This window comes from Erythranthe guttata, chromosome 2 (assembly GCF_056151865.1).
Source record: "Erythranthe guttata isolate IM_541 chromosome 2, IM_541, whole genome shotgun sequence".
In the NCBI taxonomy this organism is placed as follows: domain Eukaryota; kingdom Viridiplantae; phylum Streptophyta; class Magnoliopsida; order Lamiales; family Phrymaceae; genus Erythranthe; species Erythranthe guttata.
In genome coordinates this window covers 4,890,874-4,908,617 of record NC_142534.1, presented here as the reverse complement: position 1 = coordinate 4,908,617, position 17,744 = coordinate 4,890,874, and the positions used below count along the sequence as shown (strand labels likewise).

Genomic DNA, 17,744 nt, shown 5'->3' with positions numbered 1-17,744 from the left:
TTGCTGAAATCACACCCACAAACACTCCATAACATTCGATATAAAGGACTTGCAGGAATTTGTGTGTTCCCAATGAATTTGACAAAATTAGGGCAAAATGGGAGAAATTAGAGCAAAAGGGAAGGGAGTGAGAGGGAGAGAAGTGCAAATCGTCCTTTTATCAGCAATAATCTCCAACGGCATTATGGACAGTAACACGTGCATCTGCAGGAATCAGCAACGGCATTATAGCAAATCATTCCTTTAAATTTTGAGTCATTATTTATTTTTAGATGCATAAAACAGAACAAGTGGCCAATAAAAAAAAATTAAATAATTGGGTCAAACCCAATCCAGCTACAAAAATTGGGCCTGAAAAAGCCCACGAGTTAAAAAATCTACCAAAAGAATTTACATGTAGACAATTATCCCCGACCATTACAAAATTTGGTTTACAAAGTTATCGTAGTATTATATAAATCATAAGCTTCCTCAGTATCACCGCGACAATCATCGACGTTGACTAGGAATTCGGTAACATAATCCATGCTCTGATGTTTATTTCGTGCCATAGTCAAAGCCAGAGATCTTCTTACTAATGCTGAATCCTCCTATAAAGAAACGAAATTCAGTTTACTAACACCGTATTGGTGGTAAGATCTAATATCACACAAAACCAGTGTTGTAGGTTGTCTTTAATTGGGATGTAGATCTCATTTACAGTTGACATTGAACCAGCATAACCTTGAATTAGTTTAGGTTTAAAAAAATGCCTAAGAATGTTTTCAATTTCCAACGTGCAATCACCCGTCAACATTTGTTGTACAAAGTAATCATGTTATTATTAATAATAACATGTAATGATGTAGTTGAAATCAAAAGCAGATAATAACACAGATAATATAAACTAATCCAAACTAAAATCCACGAAAACTTAAACGTAGAGTGTTATTTCTGTAGAGTATTGTGCTTTTGCTTTGTATATGCAGGTAGAAAACACACTTGAATTGTTTGGATTCCAGTTTACTTTTCATTTAAATCCACACAAACTACTTGGATTCGATTATGACATTTATGTATAGTATTGTGCTTTTGGTTTGTATATGCAGGTAGAAAACACACTTGAATTGTTTGGATTCCAGTTTACTTTTCATTTGAATCCAAACAAACTCGTTGGATTCGATTATGATATTTTTGTATAGTATTGTGCTTTTGGTTTGTATATGCAGGTAGAAAAAACACTTGAATTGTTTGGATTCGAGTTTACTTTTCATTTGAATCCAAACAAACTGGTTGGATTCGATTATGATATTTTTGTATAGTATTGTGCTTTTGGTTTGTATATGCGGGTAGAAAACACACTTGAATTGTTTGGATTCCAGTTTACTTTTCATTGGAATCTAAAAAACTTGGTTGAATTCGATTATGACATTTCTGTATAGAACTGTGCTTTTTATTTGAATATGCAGGTACAAAACACACTTGAAATGTTTGGATTCAAATAATTGAATTTTAATTACATTCATAAATCTACACTTGAAAGGGTTCTATTATGTTTTTTTGGAATTTACTTATTTCATTTGTAATGAAGTATGTATACTAAACAGTTTGATTTATAATTTATTATAAATGATAAGTAGTTTTTTGCCTTTATAATATGTTCATTTCTTGATGTATTATGAGTGTCGGATATTGATATTTAACCATTTGAAATATATAAAAAAAAAAAAACATCATGCGTAATGAAATATTTCACACCGTAATATAAGAATATGTTCTAATCTAATAAGTTTATATTAATTAAATATTTGTTTTTGGACATAATTTTTTAACATCTAATATGAAAATTTTACCTACAACCTCGGTTGTCGTGCAAATATCCTCAAGAGGCTTGGGTTTCATCTAACCCTCTTTTAACCGCACCATCCACATCAGGCCGTAGTGTGACAATCAGCCTGAAAATATTCAGTAATCTTCTCATCTTCAATTATATCTCCCTCCCTCCTCAACCCTAACTTACATAATGTCTTGCTCGCGAAAAAGACAGAGCTTAGTATGTAGGTCAACCGACGACGGGTTGTTTGAGATGGGTTACGACAAACTGATTGCTAGGGATTACTTCTTTTACAATGACAGGGCACCGAGATTGACAGAACAGTTGGAGGGGTTGAAGTTTATGGTTGAGAGGTCGGTTGACGGGAGTTTGAGCCGGTGGGGTGTCACGTATCTCTTGGAAGGGAGCCACTTCATGGGGACCGTAGTGTTGCCGGATAATCCGGCAAGAATAGCTTTTGAGGAAGGGGTTGTGCGTAACTTTTATGAGAACTTGGAGAAAAGGACTGGGGTCAGTGAATCCGCATATTGTGGGCAAGTGTATGTCCACAGGGAGGTTTTTTAGTTCAACCGTGAAATCGATCTGAAGATTTCAGAGTTAGGGCAGCGAAAAAAACAATTGTGTAGAAGATATATTATATTTATATCTGGTAAGATGGTAATTACATGAAGTTAAAGAAGGCAATTTAGTAAAAGCATAAATGCAATTGGGCTTAAGAAACACTGAACCCACCTCCATGGGCCAGATACGCAAACCCAATATTGCCGGATTTGTACCCGGGCCCAAGATCAATCCTTGGTCCGATCATGTGTACCAAATCACAGACCCGGCTGGATTATCGGATTTATTGAACCAAAATAGGCCTTAGTGAACTAATTAGCGATGTCTTTTTACCTTTAGTTGGGATTTTAATAAAGTGCTTTCAAATTGAGGCATTTACCTATAAACTATGTAGCACTAGGGGTGGTAAATAAGTTGAGCCGACTCGTGAGCTCGATGAGCCGGTTGATCAAGTTCGAATTCGAGTTTTTCGAGTTCGAACTTTTAAACTAGTCGAGCTCAAACCTTTTTAGTTGTTTGTGTATTCACGAGTCCGCTCGTGAGCCTATTTTTTTATATATATATTGTTTTTATTTAAATAATATATAATATATTATAGAAATAATATGAAAAGAACAAACAAATATTATATATATATATATATATATATATATATATATATATATATATATATATATATATATATATATATATATATAGTCTATTCTTTATTTTATAATTTTTTATTTTAATCTAAATATTTATTTATAATAAAAGGTAATAGTTATATAAAAAAAAATCCAAAATGAGCTTGAGCTCGAGCTCAAGCTCGACAAAATGGACTCGAGCTCGAGCTCGAGGCAAAAAAAAAAAATATACTCGACGAGCTCGAGTTCGACAAAATGAACTTGAGCTCGAGTCTGTTAAACCAGACGAGTTCGGCTTGTTCACACCCGTATGTAGCACGTACACATAAATGGTGATACGGGGAAATAGATTGTCCGGAAAATGGGGATATGAAGACTTACGGGAAATATGTATTTATAAAAAACATAGGAGTATATTTATAAATATGATAACATATAATGTTCTAAATAAATTTTAATATCAACTGTCAATTTACAATTGAACATTAAACCATGAAAATAATTAGAGAAGCAATAAAAATATTTAAAATTTTGGTATTCAAACACGTTTCTAACTTTTTAGAAATTACAAAATGGCCCACAAGGTATCCAGCAGGTGCCTTCAAATTTTCAACACGAAACGTGTCCGAAATGCACAAACATTAAGAACTTGAAGTTTTTGTGTTACATATAAATTTATGATTCCCTACTTATTCACAAATAAGTATACCCAAATCATTTTTACATGAAAGAACATATCACAAGGTTCAAGGGTCAATAAGAGACAAAATATCCCACAAATTTTAATATACTCTAATTTCATCACTTGAATCTTAATTTAAACATAATTTCACCAATTAAACCGATTTTTTTCTATAACCCAATTTTGATCCTAGTTTTGAATGCCACCACCGTTGACTTTTTCTTTTTTCTTTTCCTTTTTCTTATTTTGTTTCTCCGCCAACGTTGTTGACCTTTTCTTAGAAAAATAATATGAACTGTAATTTTTTGTTTTTCTTTTGAATTTTTTTCCTCCGTTGTCTAGCGGTCAATGTTGTTGATTTTTTTTTTAAACTTTTTTTATAGAGTTCTTTTTCCGGTAAACACAGTAATATTACTATGTTAGATAATGCTACAGTTAATATTATTGTCTAACACAATAATATTATTATGTTACAATAAATAAAAGAATATTATATATATATATATATATATATATATATATATATATATATATATATATGTGTGTGTGTGTGTGTGTGTATTTATATATATATATTATTGTGTAACACAATAATATTTTTTTGCTGGCAGTAAAAAAAATTAAAAAAAATAATATTAATGTAGTTGACTATAATATTATTGTACTGTGGTAAACAGTAATATTATCATAATGTGGTAGACAATAATATCACTGTGTTGACCAGTCAACGGCAAAAGAAAAGTTTCAAATTAAAACAAAAAAACAAAGATCAGGAGATTGGCATTGACCGATGATCGACAGTTGCAAAAAAAAAAAAAAAAAAAAAAAAAAAAAAAAAAAAAGAGTTAATGCCGGAGACAAGCATTGATTGCCGGTCACTAAGAAAAAGAAACATTTAAAAAAAAGGTCAAAATCGAATTTAGGGGTCAAAATTGGTGAAACTAAAGTTAAATTACAATGTTAAAATATGAATTTTATAGTTACCTTTGTAATGTATATTGAACGAGTGGACTTATTTACGAAAAACAAAATGAAACCTAAATTAATAAAGGTAAGTGGTCAATTATTTTCTCATAAAACACCTTCAAATTAATAAATCTCTTGAATCCAGTTTTATTATTTACATACATCACGACAGTTTCATATTCTTTTTCAACTTACACAATAGAAATGAATTTTAGATAGGGCCTTCACTGTCATTAGTTTAATAACTTAATCATTGAACATTATTGCATAAGCTTATCCACACGTTAAAATATTTCATTTTTAAAGAACAAAGAAGTACAGTTAAACCTCTATAAATTAATACAGTTGGGACCATCAAAATTTCATTAATTTAGCGAAATATTAACTTATCGATAAATTAATAATTATTAATTTATACATTAATTAATAACTTATTAATTTATGAAATTACTTCTATTATTATTTTCAATAAATACATTTTTTTTTCAAAAACATTACGTGTATATTATTCATTGTACCATTAGTTTAATGCATTGTAAAGCCCGTTTTTACGAACGGAAGCTATTAAAGCAGCAATGGTATAGAACGATTTATGTTTTGAAGGATGAGAAAACCATACCGAAAATTCTAACTATGTTAAGAAAAGTGAGGGACGAGATTGATGGTAATGTGAACTTCAACAAGAAACAAACGAGAATTAAATTATATTGTATTAAGCCTTCATAGATCTATAAAATATGTATTGTATCATGTAATTTAAGAATTATTTTTATGCATTATTAATTTATATATTATATGGGGCTTCTTAAAATTTTCGAATGTGTATTATCTTATAAATTTAGCGAATTATTAATTTAGCACGTTGTCCCCGAGTCGGGACCGGGAAAATTTATTATTTAAGCGATGTTATTAATTTATCGGGTATTAATTTATCGAGGTTCTACTGTATGTAAATTATGACAACAATACCAAGAAATGTACAACATCTCTTTCGCAACTTTACGGCTGCTTCGACCCTATATCCGGTGATAAACATTGGGTGTGTCTTCTACTGCCACGTACTACAATCCTTACATGTTAACTATAGTGAGGAATATATTATAAAATACAAAAAATGACACGTGACAACAGAAAACCTGTCCGATGTTTATCACCGGGTGTGGGGTTGAAGAAGTCCAACTTCATATAGAGATCATAACTACTACACTTGGTGAATATTACATCTGATAGAGTTTTATCTTTGATCTGCACACAATAAATTGAGTGAGTATGTGTTTGTGTGTTTATAAATGATAAAAATGTACTCATTGTATTTCACATAATGTAGTATAATATAAATCGCTAAGTACATCGTCTATTTGTACCTTTAGTCATTACTTTCCTTGAGTGCTCACCTTCTAAAAAAAGTAATAATTAATTAATTAGAAAAGAGTGTCGTTTGATAATTACTAACTCAAACTTTATACATTGAATTTGGTGGGTCACACTGAAATTACAATACCATGTTGAATAAAATGATAATTGGTTTGTTTGAAAAATACACACTAATAAAGTCATCAATATGATTGATTTTAGGAATTATAATAAAAACTAAAAAAAAAATCAAATGAAAAAAAAGTGATAAGAAGTAGGGTAAATTTGGAAACAATGTAATTGACATATCACTAAAATTCTAAAGCTTCATTGGTTATTATCATTACTTTAGTTTTATGTTTATTTTTTTTAGTATATTTGTTTTTTAGGTAATCAACAATATGGATAAATATTTGATTAAAAAGTAGATATTCGAAACTAAAAACAACACATAGACTAGAGTCGACTACCGAAAACTTGTGGCAGTGTCGATTCCATCATGCACAACTCATATAATATAATTGAACTGATTCAAGTTTGGTTAGAAAGTCTACTACTACAAGTATTATATAGTGAGTTTTCTCATATTCGTATTGCAAGAAAGTCAAAATTTGGTCTAAAGTCAACTCATCGTGCATGATGCAGTTCAAAAATATCATGTCGTGACAGGTTATTCTTATGCTACACTCGGTGAAAACTACATCGAGTGATTTTTTTACCGTTGGATACCCACACCAATGTTGATGTGTATGTGTTTGTGCGTATATATATGGTAAAGATCTATTCGATGTATTTCACCCGATGTAGCATAGAATAGACCGTCGTGACATGACACACTAAAAACATGTAATAATATGGATTACTTTTTATCATGCCCCATCATTTTTTTTTAGAGAGAGAGAGGGGAAACCCCTAAGAATTAACAACATTTGGTTGTTGTTCGTGTGAATCACTTGGATACTTTAATTATATTGTTAATTTAATTCCCTATTTATCGTCTAGATCGTAAGTTAATCCAATGAAGGTTCTTGGCATAATTGAACCATTGTTTTCTTGTGAGTTCGATATTCTATTTTCTTTAATATTACAAAGCTTCGATATCGTACACTTGTGGTTATTTCACATCGCACTCCTGCAAGCGATCAATCATATAATATCAAATAATTTAATTTTTTTTCTAAACCGGTAGATAATTTCAAACGGAGGGGTGTAAATCTGAACCGAAAATTTTAAACTATCAACTCTTGATAATTTCAGAAAATAAAATTAGATGAATTGTTAAGGCACCATGCAATTAATTAATTATGTGGAACCTAATGAAGAAATAATGAGTACTCCTTTCATAAACATACTTTATTTTCCATGATTACTTGAAGTTGGGTGGAGGGCAAATATATACCTGGAAAATATTTTCTATAATACTAATTTAAAAAAAGAACATTCACCTACCAAATAATTAAATTAAAGTATATACTTTTATGAAGTAGCTAATCTTATCCAGGATTTGTTAGTTGAAAAAAACAATCTTTATTTATTAAAGAAATGCTTAAACAAATACTAGTCATGATCAAGCCAAGTTGTAAAGAGAAAAAAAGAAAAGGCATAAGCTTTTATGAACTAGTAGCCCCCCAACTATGTTTCTTTCACCTAATATATATACTTAAATATCACAAAGCATCTAACAAGATTATATATATAATGCACTATCCATATTAATTTGAAGGGGGGTTTTTTCGCAATAACGTAGAATGAGAAAAGGGTGTCGAAAAATGTGGTGGGTGAAAAAGAGCTCGAGAAGAGAATCGAGAATGGAGATCGAAGAGATACTGAAGATGAAGCTCGAGACCATCAAGGAAGAAACGGAGATTAGTGAAGAAAACGGGGCTCTAGCGGAGAAGCATAGAAGCATCTCGAAGAAGGTGAAGAAGATTCAGTTGAAGGCTAAAATGGGGAGGATTTTTATATCACAATTGAGCCTTAAAGAATCTTATGTGATATTCATGACTGGATTTGCATCAAAAGGTGGCCTAAGTGGGCTTCCCAGATACTAATTTTTATTTTATTTTCTTTTTGTATCTTGATCTTGTGTGTATATATGTTTAATTGTTAATTGTGTGTATTTTGGATTGCCTAATTTTCATTGATATGTAGAAGCAAGTTGTGGGAATGAATTAATATTCCTATAACTATTAATATTTACTACTAATTAGCATGAATTAAGAGTTTGAAATATATCGTCTCTCTATTGAATCCGATTCCAAGCTTGTTGTAGAGATGTTTTATGGTCGTATCAAGTGTGCCCGGGAGATAAAATGTGTCCTCGGCAATTGTCTTAAACTGCTGAGAAGTGAATGGTTTGTACAACATGTTTAAAGAAAATAAAATGAGGTTGCAGACAAATTAACTATATTAGCATTTTTTTCATAGAAGTTCTTTTGAGTTCCTGAATAGTTCTATAGAGGATAGGTTAAAACAATTAATTATGCGTGACATATCAAGTCCGCTCATTCTATTTATTTGACTATTGATCATGTCCATTCTAGCTCATGCCTCATCTCGTCCGCACCTGAATCTATGGTTAAGGAAAAGGGATCCTTTGCTCGATAAAAGAGCTTTCTGAAGCAAATATGGGTATTCTTTCCTTATTAGGTCACACAAGGTTTTAACGAGGCCTTTTTATATCAAAATCTTTTTTTATTAACCTTTCCTTTGTAGCAGTTTTATTATAATTTATAATTGATTTTTGCTAAAATTTGATATTTTTTTTAGCAGTTTTTGTTAGATTTGCAATTATCTTTGTTTTTTCCTAGCAAAGCACGTTCTATTTTTTTGGTTATGTTGATTTGCTTATCTGCATGACCTAACTAGTAAAATCGTAGTAAATTACATTAATTTCATAGTGGATTAAGTTAATTTCGTATTGAATTTCGATAATTTGTAGTTGATTTCAATTTAGTAAACTTGCTGGAAAAAAAAAAACAAAACTTAAAAAAACCCAAAAAGAGGCACACAATTGTGGATAATGGGTAACAGAGAAAGGGTAGATCCGACACTATGAAAAGATCGAGCAGGGTCTCCCTACTAATAAAAAATGGGCAAATGGCAAATAGGTCCATAACAAGGAACTTAAATGCAAATAAATCCATTCTCATGTCTTTTGTCTAAAATATCTTTCATAATATAATTTTCATCAATTCCATCCATTATGCTTTAACTTCATCAATATTGCACATTGATCACAGATTTGAACGGATATATCATAGTAACCCCCATTTTCATAATTTAAAAAAAAAATATTCCGAAAATATTTTTTTTTGAAGTTTTTTTTTTTCCGGCCAGATTCTGAAGTTAATCGTGCGGTTATGCGGCGTTGACTTTTTCTTTTCTTTTTTTCTTTTTGAATTTTTTTTTTGAAAAAAAATTATGGCCGGTCTTCGACGTTGATTTTATTTTATTTTTGAAACTTTTTTTTTCTCCCTAAATTACTGTGTTAACAACCAAATTATTGTCTGAGATAGTAATATTACTGTACCAAACAGTAATATTATTGCATGAAACAGTAATATTACGGTTGAAGACAGCAAAATTGCAAGCCAAGACAATAAAATTAATTAATAAAATAATATCACTGTCTCAGACAATAATATTACTGTCTCAAACAATAATATTACTGTCTCAGACAGTTAAATTACTGTCTCCGACAGTTAAATTATTGTCAGAGACATTAATATAGCAGGTCAATATAGTAATATTAATTAAAATAATATTTTTTTAAGAAAAAACAAGTTTTTTATATAAAAAAAAAAAAAAAAAAAGGAAACCGGCGGTGGCGGTCAAAATTGGAATAATGGTCGAGATTGGTTAATTGGTGAATTTGGACTACATTGGGGTGTATATCATGAAATTGGAGTTCAATTAGGGTTTGAAGGAATTGAGGGTAATTTTGGTATATATATAAAAGAGTTTTCCTTATTTGCAAATAAGTTTGAATGAACTGGTTTATTTGGAAGACAAAAAAGTTGGATGTCTTTTTTTTAATTAAGTGCCCTTGTCATGGGCCTATTTGCCAAAAATAAGGGTGAACCTATCCCAATTAAAAAAAGAGTAAATTACAGCCACACTCCTGAGGTATGCTTAAATAACTTTAAGGTCCTTGTGGTATCGATAATTACACTCACCCCTGAAATATAGTTAGAAACTCTAATGGGATAATGCATTGGATACGTTATTCCGATGGAATTCTAACGAACTATTACTTAAGCTAGTGTTAATTACGTATGATATTCCAAAAGAACTAACAATTTCAATAAAATTTTAATTTTTAATTAGTTTTTGTATGATATTCAAAAATATAATTTAGTTAAAAGAAAAATAAATAATTTAGACAATAAACAAAAAAATACACGTGGCCCTTAAATCCTAGGGATTATTAGTGAAAACCCCCTAATACATTAAGTTAAATAAGAATGACTATTCCCCTATTTTGCATATTAGTGAAAACCCCCTTATTCCATATTTCAGTTTAACATAAATCCGAATTTTTAGTGGTATACCTGTATTACCCTTAATTCAAATAACAAACCCTATTTTTTTTCCTCGCCATTTTCTCTCAACCAGCCCCCCACCTCTCTCCCGTTTCTTTCCCCTGCCGACGCTCCCCACCCCGCCCGACGTTCTCTCACGATCTTCCCCATTTTTCTTAACGCATCTTCCTTCCCTGCGATTCCATGGTGAAGGGCGGCAACTAGCGCTAAACAGACCGCCGCAATCACTCTCCCCTTACGCCTCCGCCTCGCACCGCCATCTCATCCCCCTTCCACCTCCGGTTCTCCAATAACCGGAAATTATCCATATCGATGAGATATTCGCTATAGAAAGCAAGGATGGTGGTGGTTTCAGCCACAACGGCGGCAGAGAAGCTGTAGAAAATGTATCCGGGGAGGCAAAAGATTTTTCTGGAGGAGATGGGCTTTATGGCTATGAAACTGCACACAAAGGACCAATCGAAGGAAGGGGAGAAGGAGCCCCATGGTCAGCCTATTGCTAAGTGCGACCCTAATGTTGATGATTGTGAATACTGAGTATACTTGAATTTGAGTTTTTATTTCTATGTTTTTGTTTGGGAATATTGGTGTTCTTTTATTTTCTTTCTTTGTTTAGATATGCTAATAATGGTGGTTTGCGATGAGAAAATCAAGAAATTACGAGAATGCTCCAAGCAAACTATTTGATCGGTCTTGATGTGTTGCGATAGTCATGTCGTTTTAATTTTGTTAAAATAGTTGTTTCTGTCATTTTTGTAGTTGTTTTTCTGTTTTTTATAGTTGTTTTGTACTTTTATTAGTTGTTTATGTTATTTATTTATATAGTTGTTTTTGTCAACATTATATTTTAACTTTTTTATTATTTTTTGTAGTTAATTTATGACTTTTGTCGGTGTTTTTAATTTGCAGCTGGTGGACTGTGGACTTTTGTCGATATTCGCTCCCATTCTTGCATTATTGTTGGTGGGTGGACTTGTGGAAGAACTACATAAAATTAAAGTTGTGTGTGTGATACTTATGGTGCTTTTTTTGTAGTTTATTACGATGATTTGTAAATGATTACGATAATTTCTTACTTGAATTTGATAATTTATAGTTGATTTCATTTCGGTAATATAGTTGTTTTCGTATAACAATATAGTTGTTTTTACTACCTTTTAGTTGATGTTAATAAATAGTTGATTTAACAAATAGAATAGTTGATTTTGATAAATGAGAGTTGTTGGAGATATATAGTTGTTTTAATAACAGTTGTTTAATATAGGTGTTTTTAACATTAGTTGTTTTAATAATAGTTGTTTTATTGAAATATAGTTGTTTTAGCTGAAGATAAAAAAAAATACTAATTTTTTTTTTTTTTAAAATATATTAGAAAGTTATAAAAAATATTTGTTTTTAAATATTAATTTTTAAATAAGAAGTAAATAAATAAACGAAAATTAAAATTAAAATATAAAAATAAACAGTGCATCTAAATATGGTATAATAGGTAGTGAATAGAGGAAGGGTAAATTTGAAAATAAAGAAAAGATGGGTCTCTCACTAATAAAGGAAAAGGAGCTGGACCCATGCTTATTAAAATAATGTTAGTGGGGTTCTCACTAATAGTACCTCAATCCTAAATCATAAATCCTAAATCCTAAATCCCAAATCCTCCCTTAGACTCCTTATTGACTCTTTGTAGCTGCTTTATGTTTGGTTAATTATGTAATTATGTATGCATGTATCGATAAAAGAAACAAAGGAAAACAAAAACACAAATCCTAATCTTAGTGAAAGACAAACTTCTCAGATTGCACGTAAGACTAAAGTCCTAAATGTAGTGAAACACAAACTCTATTAATTCACCCTCTCTCTATATATACTTCACCTATTAACCCAAACCTCTCTACATAAACTAATCCAATCAATTACAATCATCTCCGATTAATTAATTAATAATTATAGTTATGGCGGAGAGCCACGGCGGCGTTCTGGCGACTCTAGATTCGTCGAAAACGCAATGGTACCACTACAAAGCCGTCATTATCTCCGGCATGGGTTTCTTCACCGACGCCTATGACTTGTTCTGCATCTCCCTCATCACCAAACTCCTCGGCCGTATCTACTACCACGTCCCCGGCTCCTCCAAACCTGGAGTCCTCCCTCCTGCCACCGCCGCCGCCATCAACGGTGTTGCCCTTTGCGGCACCCTCCTCGGCCAGCTCTTCTTCGGGCTCCTCGGCGATAGATTTGGACGCAAGAAAGTATACGGGATCACTCTATTCCTCATGGCTCTCTCTTCCATCGCCTCCGGCCTTTCCTTCGGCAGCTCCCCTAAAGCCGTTATGACCACCCTTTGTTTCTTTAGGTTCTGGCTAGGGTTTGGCATCGGCGGTGATTACCCTCTCTCCGCCACCATCATGGCCGAGTACGCCAACAAGAAGACCCGCGGATCTTTCATCGCCGCTGTTTTCGCCATGCAGGGTTTCGGAATTCTCAGCGGCGGTCTCGTCGGCATGGGGATTTCCGCTATTTTCCGTTCTCTCTATCACGCGCCGCCTTACTCGGTTGATGCTGTGGGGTCCACACCGCCTGAGGCGGACTACGTGTGGCGGATCGTACTCATGCTAGGGGCTCTACCGGCGGTGCTTTCGTATTACTGGAGGATGAAGTTGCCGGAAACCGCCAGGTACACCGCCCTAGTGGCCAACAACGCGGAGAAGGCACGCAAGGACATGGAGAAAGTCATGCAAGTAGAAATCACCATTCAAGAAACGAAGTCTAATAAAACAAAATTCGGGCTATTTTCGAAAGAATTCCTACGAAGGCACGGGCTCCACTTGATCGGAACGGCAAGCACGTGGTTCTTCGTGGACGTGGCATACTACAGCCAGAACCTATTCCAGAAGGAGATATTCAGCGCAGTGGGGTGGCTGCCCCCTGCCAAAACCATGAGCGCACTCGACGAACTATTCAAGATCTCGTTCGCCCAATTCTTGATCGCATTCTGCGGCACGGTACCAGGTTATTGGGTGACCGTACTTCTCATCGACAGAATAGGAAGATTCATTATCCAAATAATGGGCTTCTTCTTCATGACGGTGTTCATGTTAGCTCTGGCGATTCCGTACCACCACTGGACTCTTAACAAAGCCGGGTTTCTGATAATGTACGGTTTGACTTTCTTCTTTGCCAATTTCGGGCCGAACAGCACCACATTTATTGTGCCGGCGGAGATATTCCCGGCCAGGCTCCGATCGACTTGCCACGGGATATCGGCTGCAGCGGGGAAGGCGGGAGCGATTGTCGGAGCTTTTGGATTCTTGTACGCGGCGCAGAATCAAGACAAGAGTAAGACAGATGCAGGGTACCCAGCTGGAATCGGGATAAGGAACTCGTTGTTCATTCTATCGGGAATAAATGTGCTTGGATTGCTGTGCACGTTTTTAGTGCCGGAGGCGAAAGGAAGATCGCTTGAAGAAATGTCAAGAGACGATGAAGAAGAACAAGAAGAACAACAAGATCACCAAAAGTCTTCAATGGTAGAGTCTGTTTAAGATCGGAGTCATATATAATCTATTAATTTAGTCATATATAATCTATTAATTAGGGTTTATATTGTAGATTGGTTGGCTGGTTTTTCTTTTTTTTTTTTTTTATTTGGTTTTGGATCGTTTCAGTTGTCTATTTTCCTCAAGTACAAATATATTTGATCGTTTTAAAATTTAATTTACTTTTTGGAGAAGACAAAACTAGCAAATGTAGTTCACATATAAAGGATCCTTGGCAAATCGATGAATGCGAGAACTCGGAAAATTAATCTCCGTAATTAAGACAGGTACACCATATCTTCTAATTATCGGAAACCTCATTGGTTGCTTAAGGCGAGATCGTGCCAGGTGTCAGCCTCGACTTGTGGAGTTTCCTGGTCTGAGAACACAAACACATTCATCATCACAAGCAACGAAACTTAGAACCAAGAAAAAACCGAAAGCAAATACACAACGAAAACAATATCGAACGACTAGTCATATAGTTGAGAAATATAAACAATACGACGAATGAGAGTAATAAATTTTCATGTTCAAAGTCCCAATACAGTAGAACATCGATAAATTAGTACTCGATAAATTAATAACCTGGCTTAAATAATAATTTCTTTCGGTCCCGGCTCGGTAAAAATGTACTAAATTAATAAAATTTCTCTAGTCCTGACTGTATTAATTTATAGAAGTTTAACTGTATTAAGAAGTTAATCCTAAAAGACGACAAGTATAGATTCTACAATGAAGTGTATAGAATATAGGGTCGAGAATCGTGAGTCGAATGCTGCTACACCTGAAACAGGAGTCGTTCTTTCGAAATGTTTACAATTCAAACTCTTACAAAGTCTCGTCTTGTTTGCTCTTAAAACAAAATGAATCGAATCACTATCAAATTGTGAAATCTAAAGTTATATTTCAGCACATTATCATACATATACGTGCTCGACCAAGTGGCAAATCGAACTGTTTGCATCCCGATACAGAGATGAATTATAAGAAACTATTAAGTAATTTCTAAAACTTTTAGCATTTGAATAATAAACTAACTGGAGCTAAGGATTATGAAGTCACAACTACATTGAATTTGTGTCGATAATGTTTAGTTATAGGGCAAATTACAGCCAACACCCCTGATGTAAGGTCAAATTACAAAAAAAAAAAAAAAAAAAAAAAAAAAAAAGGAAAAAAGAAAAACCTCTCTTGTTTGGGTAATTACAACCACCCCTGAATTATGTATAGGTGAATTATGTATAGTCTTGCACATCCACCTCCACCCTTACAGTGTCAAATTTACCGACTAACTGAGGGTTTTTTTCGTAATTATCCAAACAATGGAGGTTTTTTCGTAATTTAAACTAACGGCCGTAATTTGCCCTTAGTTATTATGCAATTAAAATCCATAAAATTAACAATTTCGAGTTATTTTTCAAGCATTACCCTGGGCTTAAGAATCACATAGTTTCAGAGCAGTTCTTCATACCTTAGCTTCAAATACTTTTCCCCCAATCCAAATTTAACCTAATTTTTTTTCAACATCTAGAAAGCTCAAACTTTGAGCACAAATTAACATATGAGAGATAAACAATCGCAATTAAGTAAAGAATAGATTTTTATTTAAAAAAGAACATACTTGATTCTTCAGTTTCGTCGGTCCTGGAAGTAAGCACAGGAGGCAATGGAAGATCTGAAATAAATAAATAAGAAAAAAAAAAGAGAGAAATAATAAAAAAAAAAAAAAAAAAAAAAAGGGGAAGTACCGTCATCTGGAAGAGTATCCCTCATCCATTCGTCATCCAAAATATCAATGAGGATGCCCAAGCTCAAGTCCGCCATTAATCCTCTCTCTGCTTCCTTCTTCCACACAAATCTGAAAAAAAAAATTTGCTCGTTTAAAACCCTAATTGCACAATATTATTTCTTGATTTGGAAACTTTTTGCAGGGGGGAAGTCGATGAATTTCAATGTGCAAAACAAACCTCAAAAAATTTGATAGAGTTTTTTGAAACTATTGTTCCCAATTATTGAGCTTTTGATTCCAGGCCAAATGATGATTTTTTTTAATTTTTTTTTTTTTTATTATAGTCGAAGTTAAATTAAAAAACGAGCCCTCATGTTTGAGTAATTACAACTATGTGTTGTTTTTCACCTCTAACTTTATGGCGTCAAATTTGCTCACCGAAGAAGTTTTTTCCTAAAAAAAACACAATAATTGACGGTAGTTGTAATTACATAACAAAAGAGATTTTTTTCCGTAATTTAATTTAATCTCAGCGGGTGACTGTAATTTGTCATTTTATTATAATTTGTATGGTATGGCATACCCATCCTATTATTTAAAAATAAGTTTTAGAAGTTTACGAGTTCGATTCACTAATTTTTTTTGAGTTTTAAACTTATTAATTTAAATCTTTGAAATATATGTTCAATACGAATCAAAATCAAAATTCTATGTATACGATTTTTTACGATTAAAAAAATCCTTTTTTTTTTATCACAAAATAACTTCGGCATATAATTTGAAATAGTATCAAATAATTATAAAGAATTATCACAAATAAATAAAAACAAATTTAGAATTAAAATAATAAAATTTTACTAGTATTTTCTAGTAAAAAGTATCAAAACAATCATGTGGCCAAATAACATTCGGTCCGATTTGCGATTTAACAACCATGTTTAAAAATTACGGCCAGCTCCCTAAGGTACACACAAAGTACAAAAAACCCCTCATGTTTGATTAATTACAACCAACTCCCTCAACTATATAAAGATTGAATATTGAATATTGAATATTGAATATTGGAGAAGAAAGTAAACATGCACTGAATTGAAAAAGATATACTAAAAACTCTTAAGAGACTGCAAACAAACATCAGTGTGAAATAAATGTTATATATATATATATATATATATATATATATATATATATATATATATATATATATATATATATATATATATATATATTGGCAACACAACTCTCATGCATTAGGATAATAAAGAATAAAACATTTATACCAAAGTGGCACTTTTGAGTTGTCATGTCAATAGCAACAAATGACTATAGTATATTACAAGTCATATACTCATGTATAATTATATGTAGCCATGACTATACATGACTACATATGACTGTATATGACTATATATAACTGTATATTCATCTGCCCAAAATCACCCATCTAAATAATCTCTACTGATTAAATTTCTACTACAGACAAACAAATCTCTCACACTTGAGGCATTTCGAATCATCTTCAAATAAATACAAAAAATATATTGCGTATGATTTATAAAAAAAATGAACAAGATAAGAATCAAACAAAATAAAAAATAAAATTAATCCAAAAAAAATAATTTTAATATTAATTGTTCACAGATCTTCATAGTAAATTTGGTATTTTTTTTTTGATAAATACAGTAAATATATACAAATCAAACACCACCGGTTCCAGATCTGAAATTCACCATTAGATCTAACTTCACATCATCGAATCACGATTTGAAATTTTCGAATTCAGTTGGTTTTCATCACACAAAAAAAACCATAAAAAAAGTTGAGTTGGTTTTCATCACACAAAAAAAACCATAAAAAAGGTGAGTTGGTATTCATCACACAATCTTCTCATCCTCTATATATAGTTCACATATTAACCTAAAGTCCAAACCTCT

The 17,744-nt window shown here is 32.4% G+C and overlaps 2 protein-coding genes across 3 annotated transcripts; one reads left to right on the top strand and one right to left on the bottom strand.

Moving 5' to 3' along the window:
* The first annotated feature begins 12,439 nt into the window (after positions 1-12,439).
* Positions 12,440-14,279, top strand: LOC105978119 (putative inorganic phosphate transporter 1-3). Its single transcript, XM_013003534.2, has one exon. The coding sequence runs from the start codon at positions 12,495-12,497 to the stop codon at positions 14,082-14,084; it is 1,590 nt and encodes a 529-aa protein (XP_012858988.1). The 5' UTR covers positions 12,440-12,494; the 3' UTR covers positions 14,085-14,279.
* On the bottom strand, positions 14,236-16,171 carry LOC105978150 (anaphase-promoting complex subunit 13). 2 transcript variants are annotated; one of them, XM_013003571.2, is made up of 4 exons: positions 16,049-16,171; positions 15,830-15,939; positions 15,703-15,756; positions 14,236-14,457 (listed from the first exon to the last, which is right to left on the bottom strand). In XM_013003571.2, the coding sequence occupies exons 2-4, from the start codon at positions 15,903-15,905 to the stop codon at positions 14,396-14,398; spliced, it is 192 nt and encodes a 63-aa protein (XP_012859025.1). In that variant the 5' UTR covers positions 15,906-15,939; positions 16,049-16,171; the 3' UTR covers positions 14,236-14,395. The 2 variants fall into 2 exon arrangements, with proteins under 2 accessions (XP_012859025.1, XP_012859024.1); XM_013003570.2 differs by lacking the exon at positions 16,049-16,171 and having other exon boundaries at positions 15,830-16,042.
* Between the last annotated feature and the right edge of the window lie 1,573 nt (positions 16,172-17,744).

Coding starts and splice junctions, on each gene's coding strand:
- LOC105978150 (XM_013003571.2), bottom strand. CDS start 15,905: ATGGCGGACTTGAGCTTGGGCATCCTCATTGATATTTTGGATGACGAA. Junction 15,757..15,829: donor GGATACTCTTCCAGATGACG/GTACTTCCCCTT, acceptor TATTTATTTCAG/ATCTTCCATTGCCTCCTGTG. Junction 14,458..15,702: donor CGACGAAACTGAAGAATCAA/GTATGTTCTTTT, acceptor TTGTGTTCTCAG/ACCAGGAAACTCCACAAGTC.
- LOC105978119 (XM_013003534.2), top strand. CDS start 12,495: ATGGCGGAGAGCCACGGCGGCGTTCTGGCGACTCTAGATTCGTCGAAA.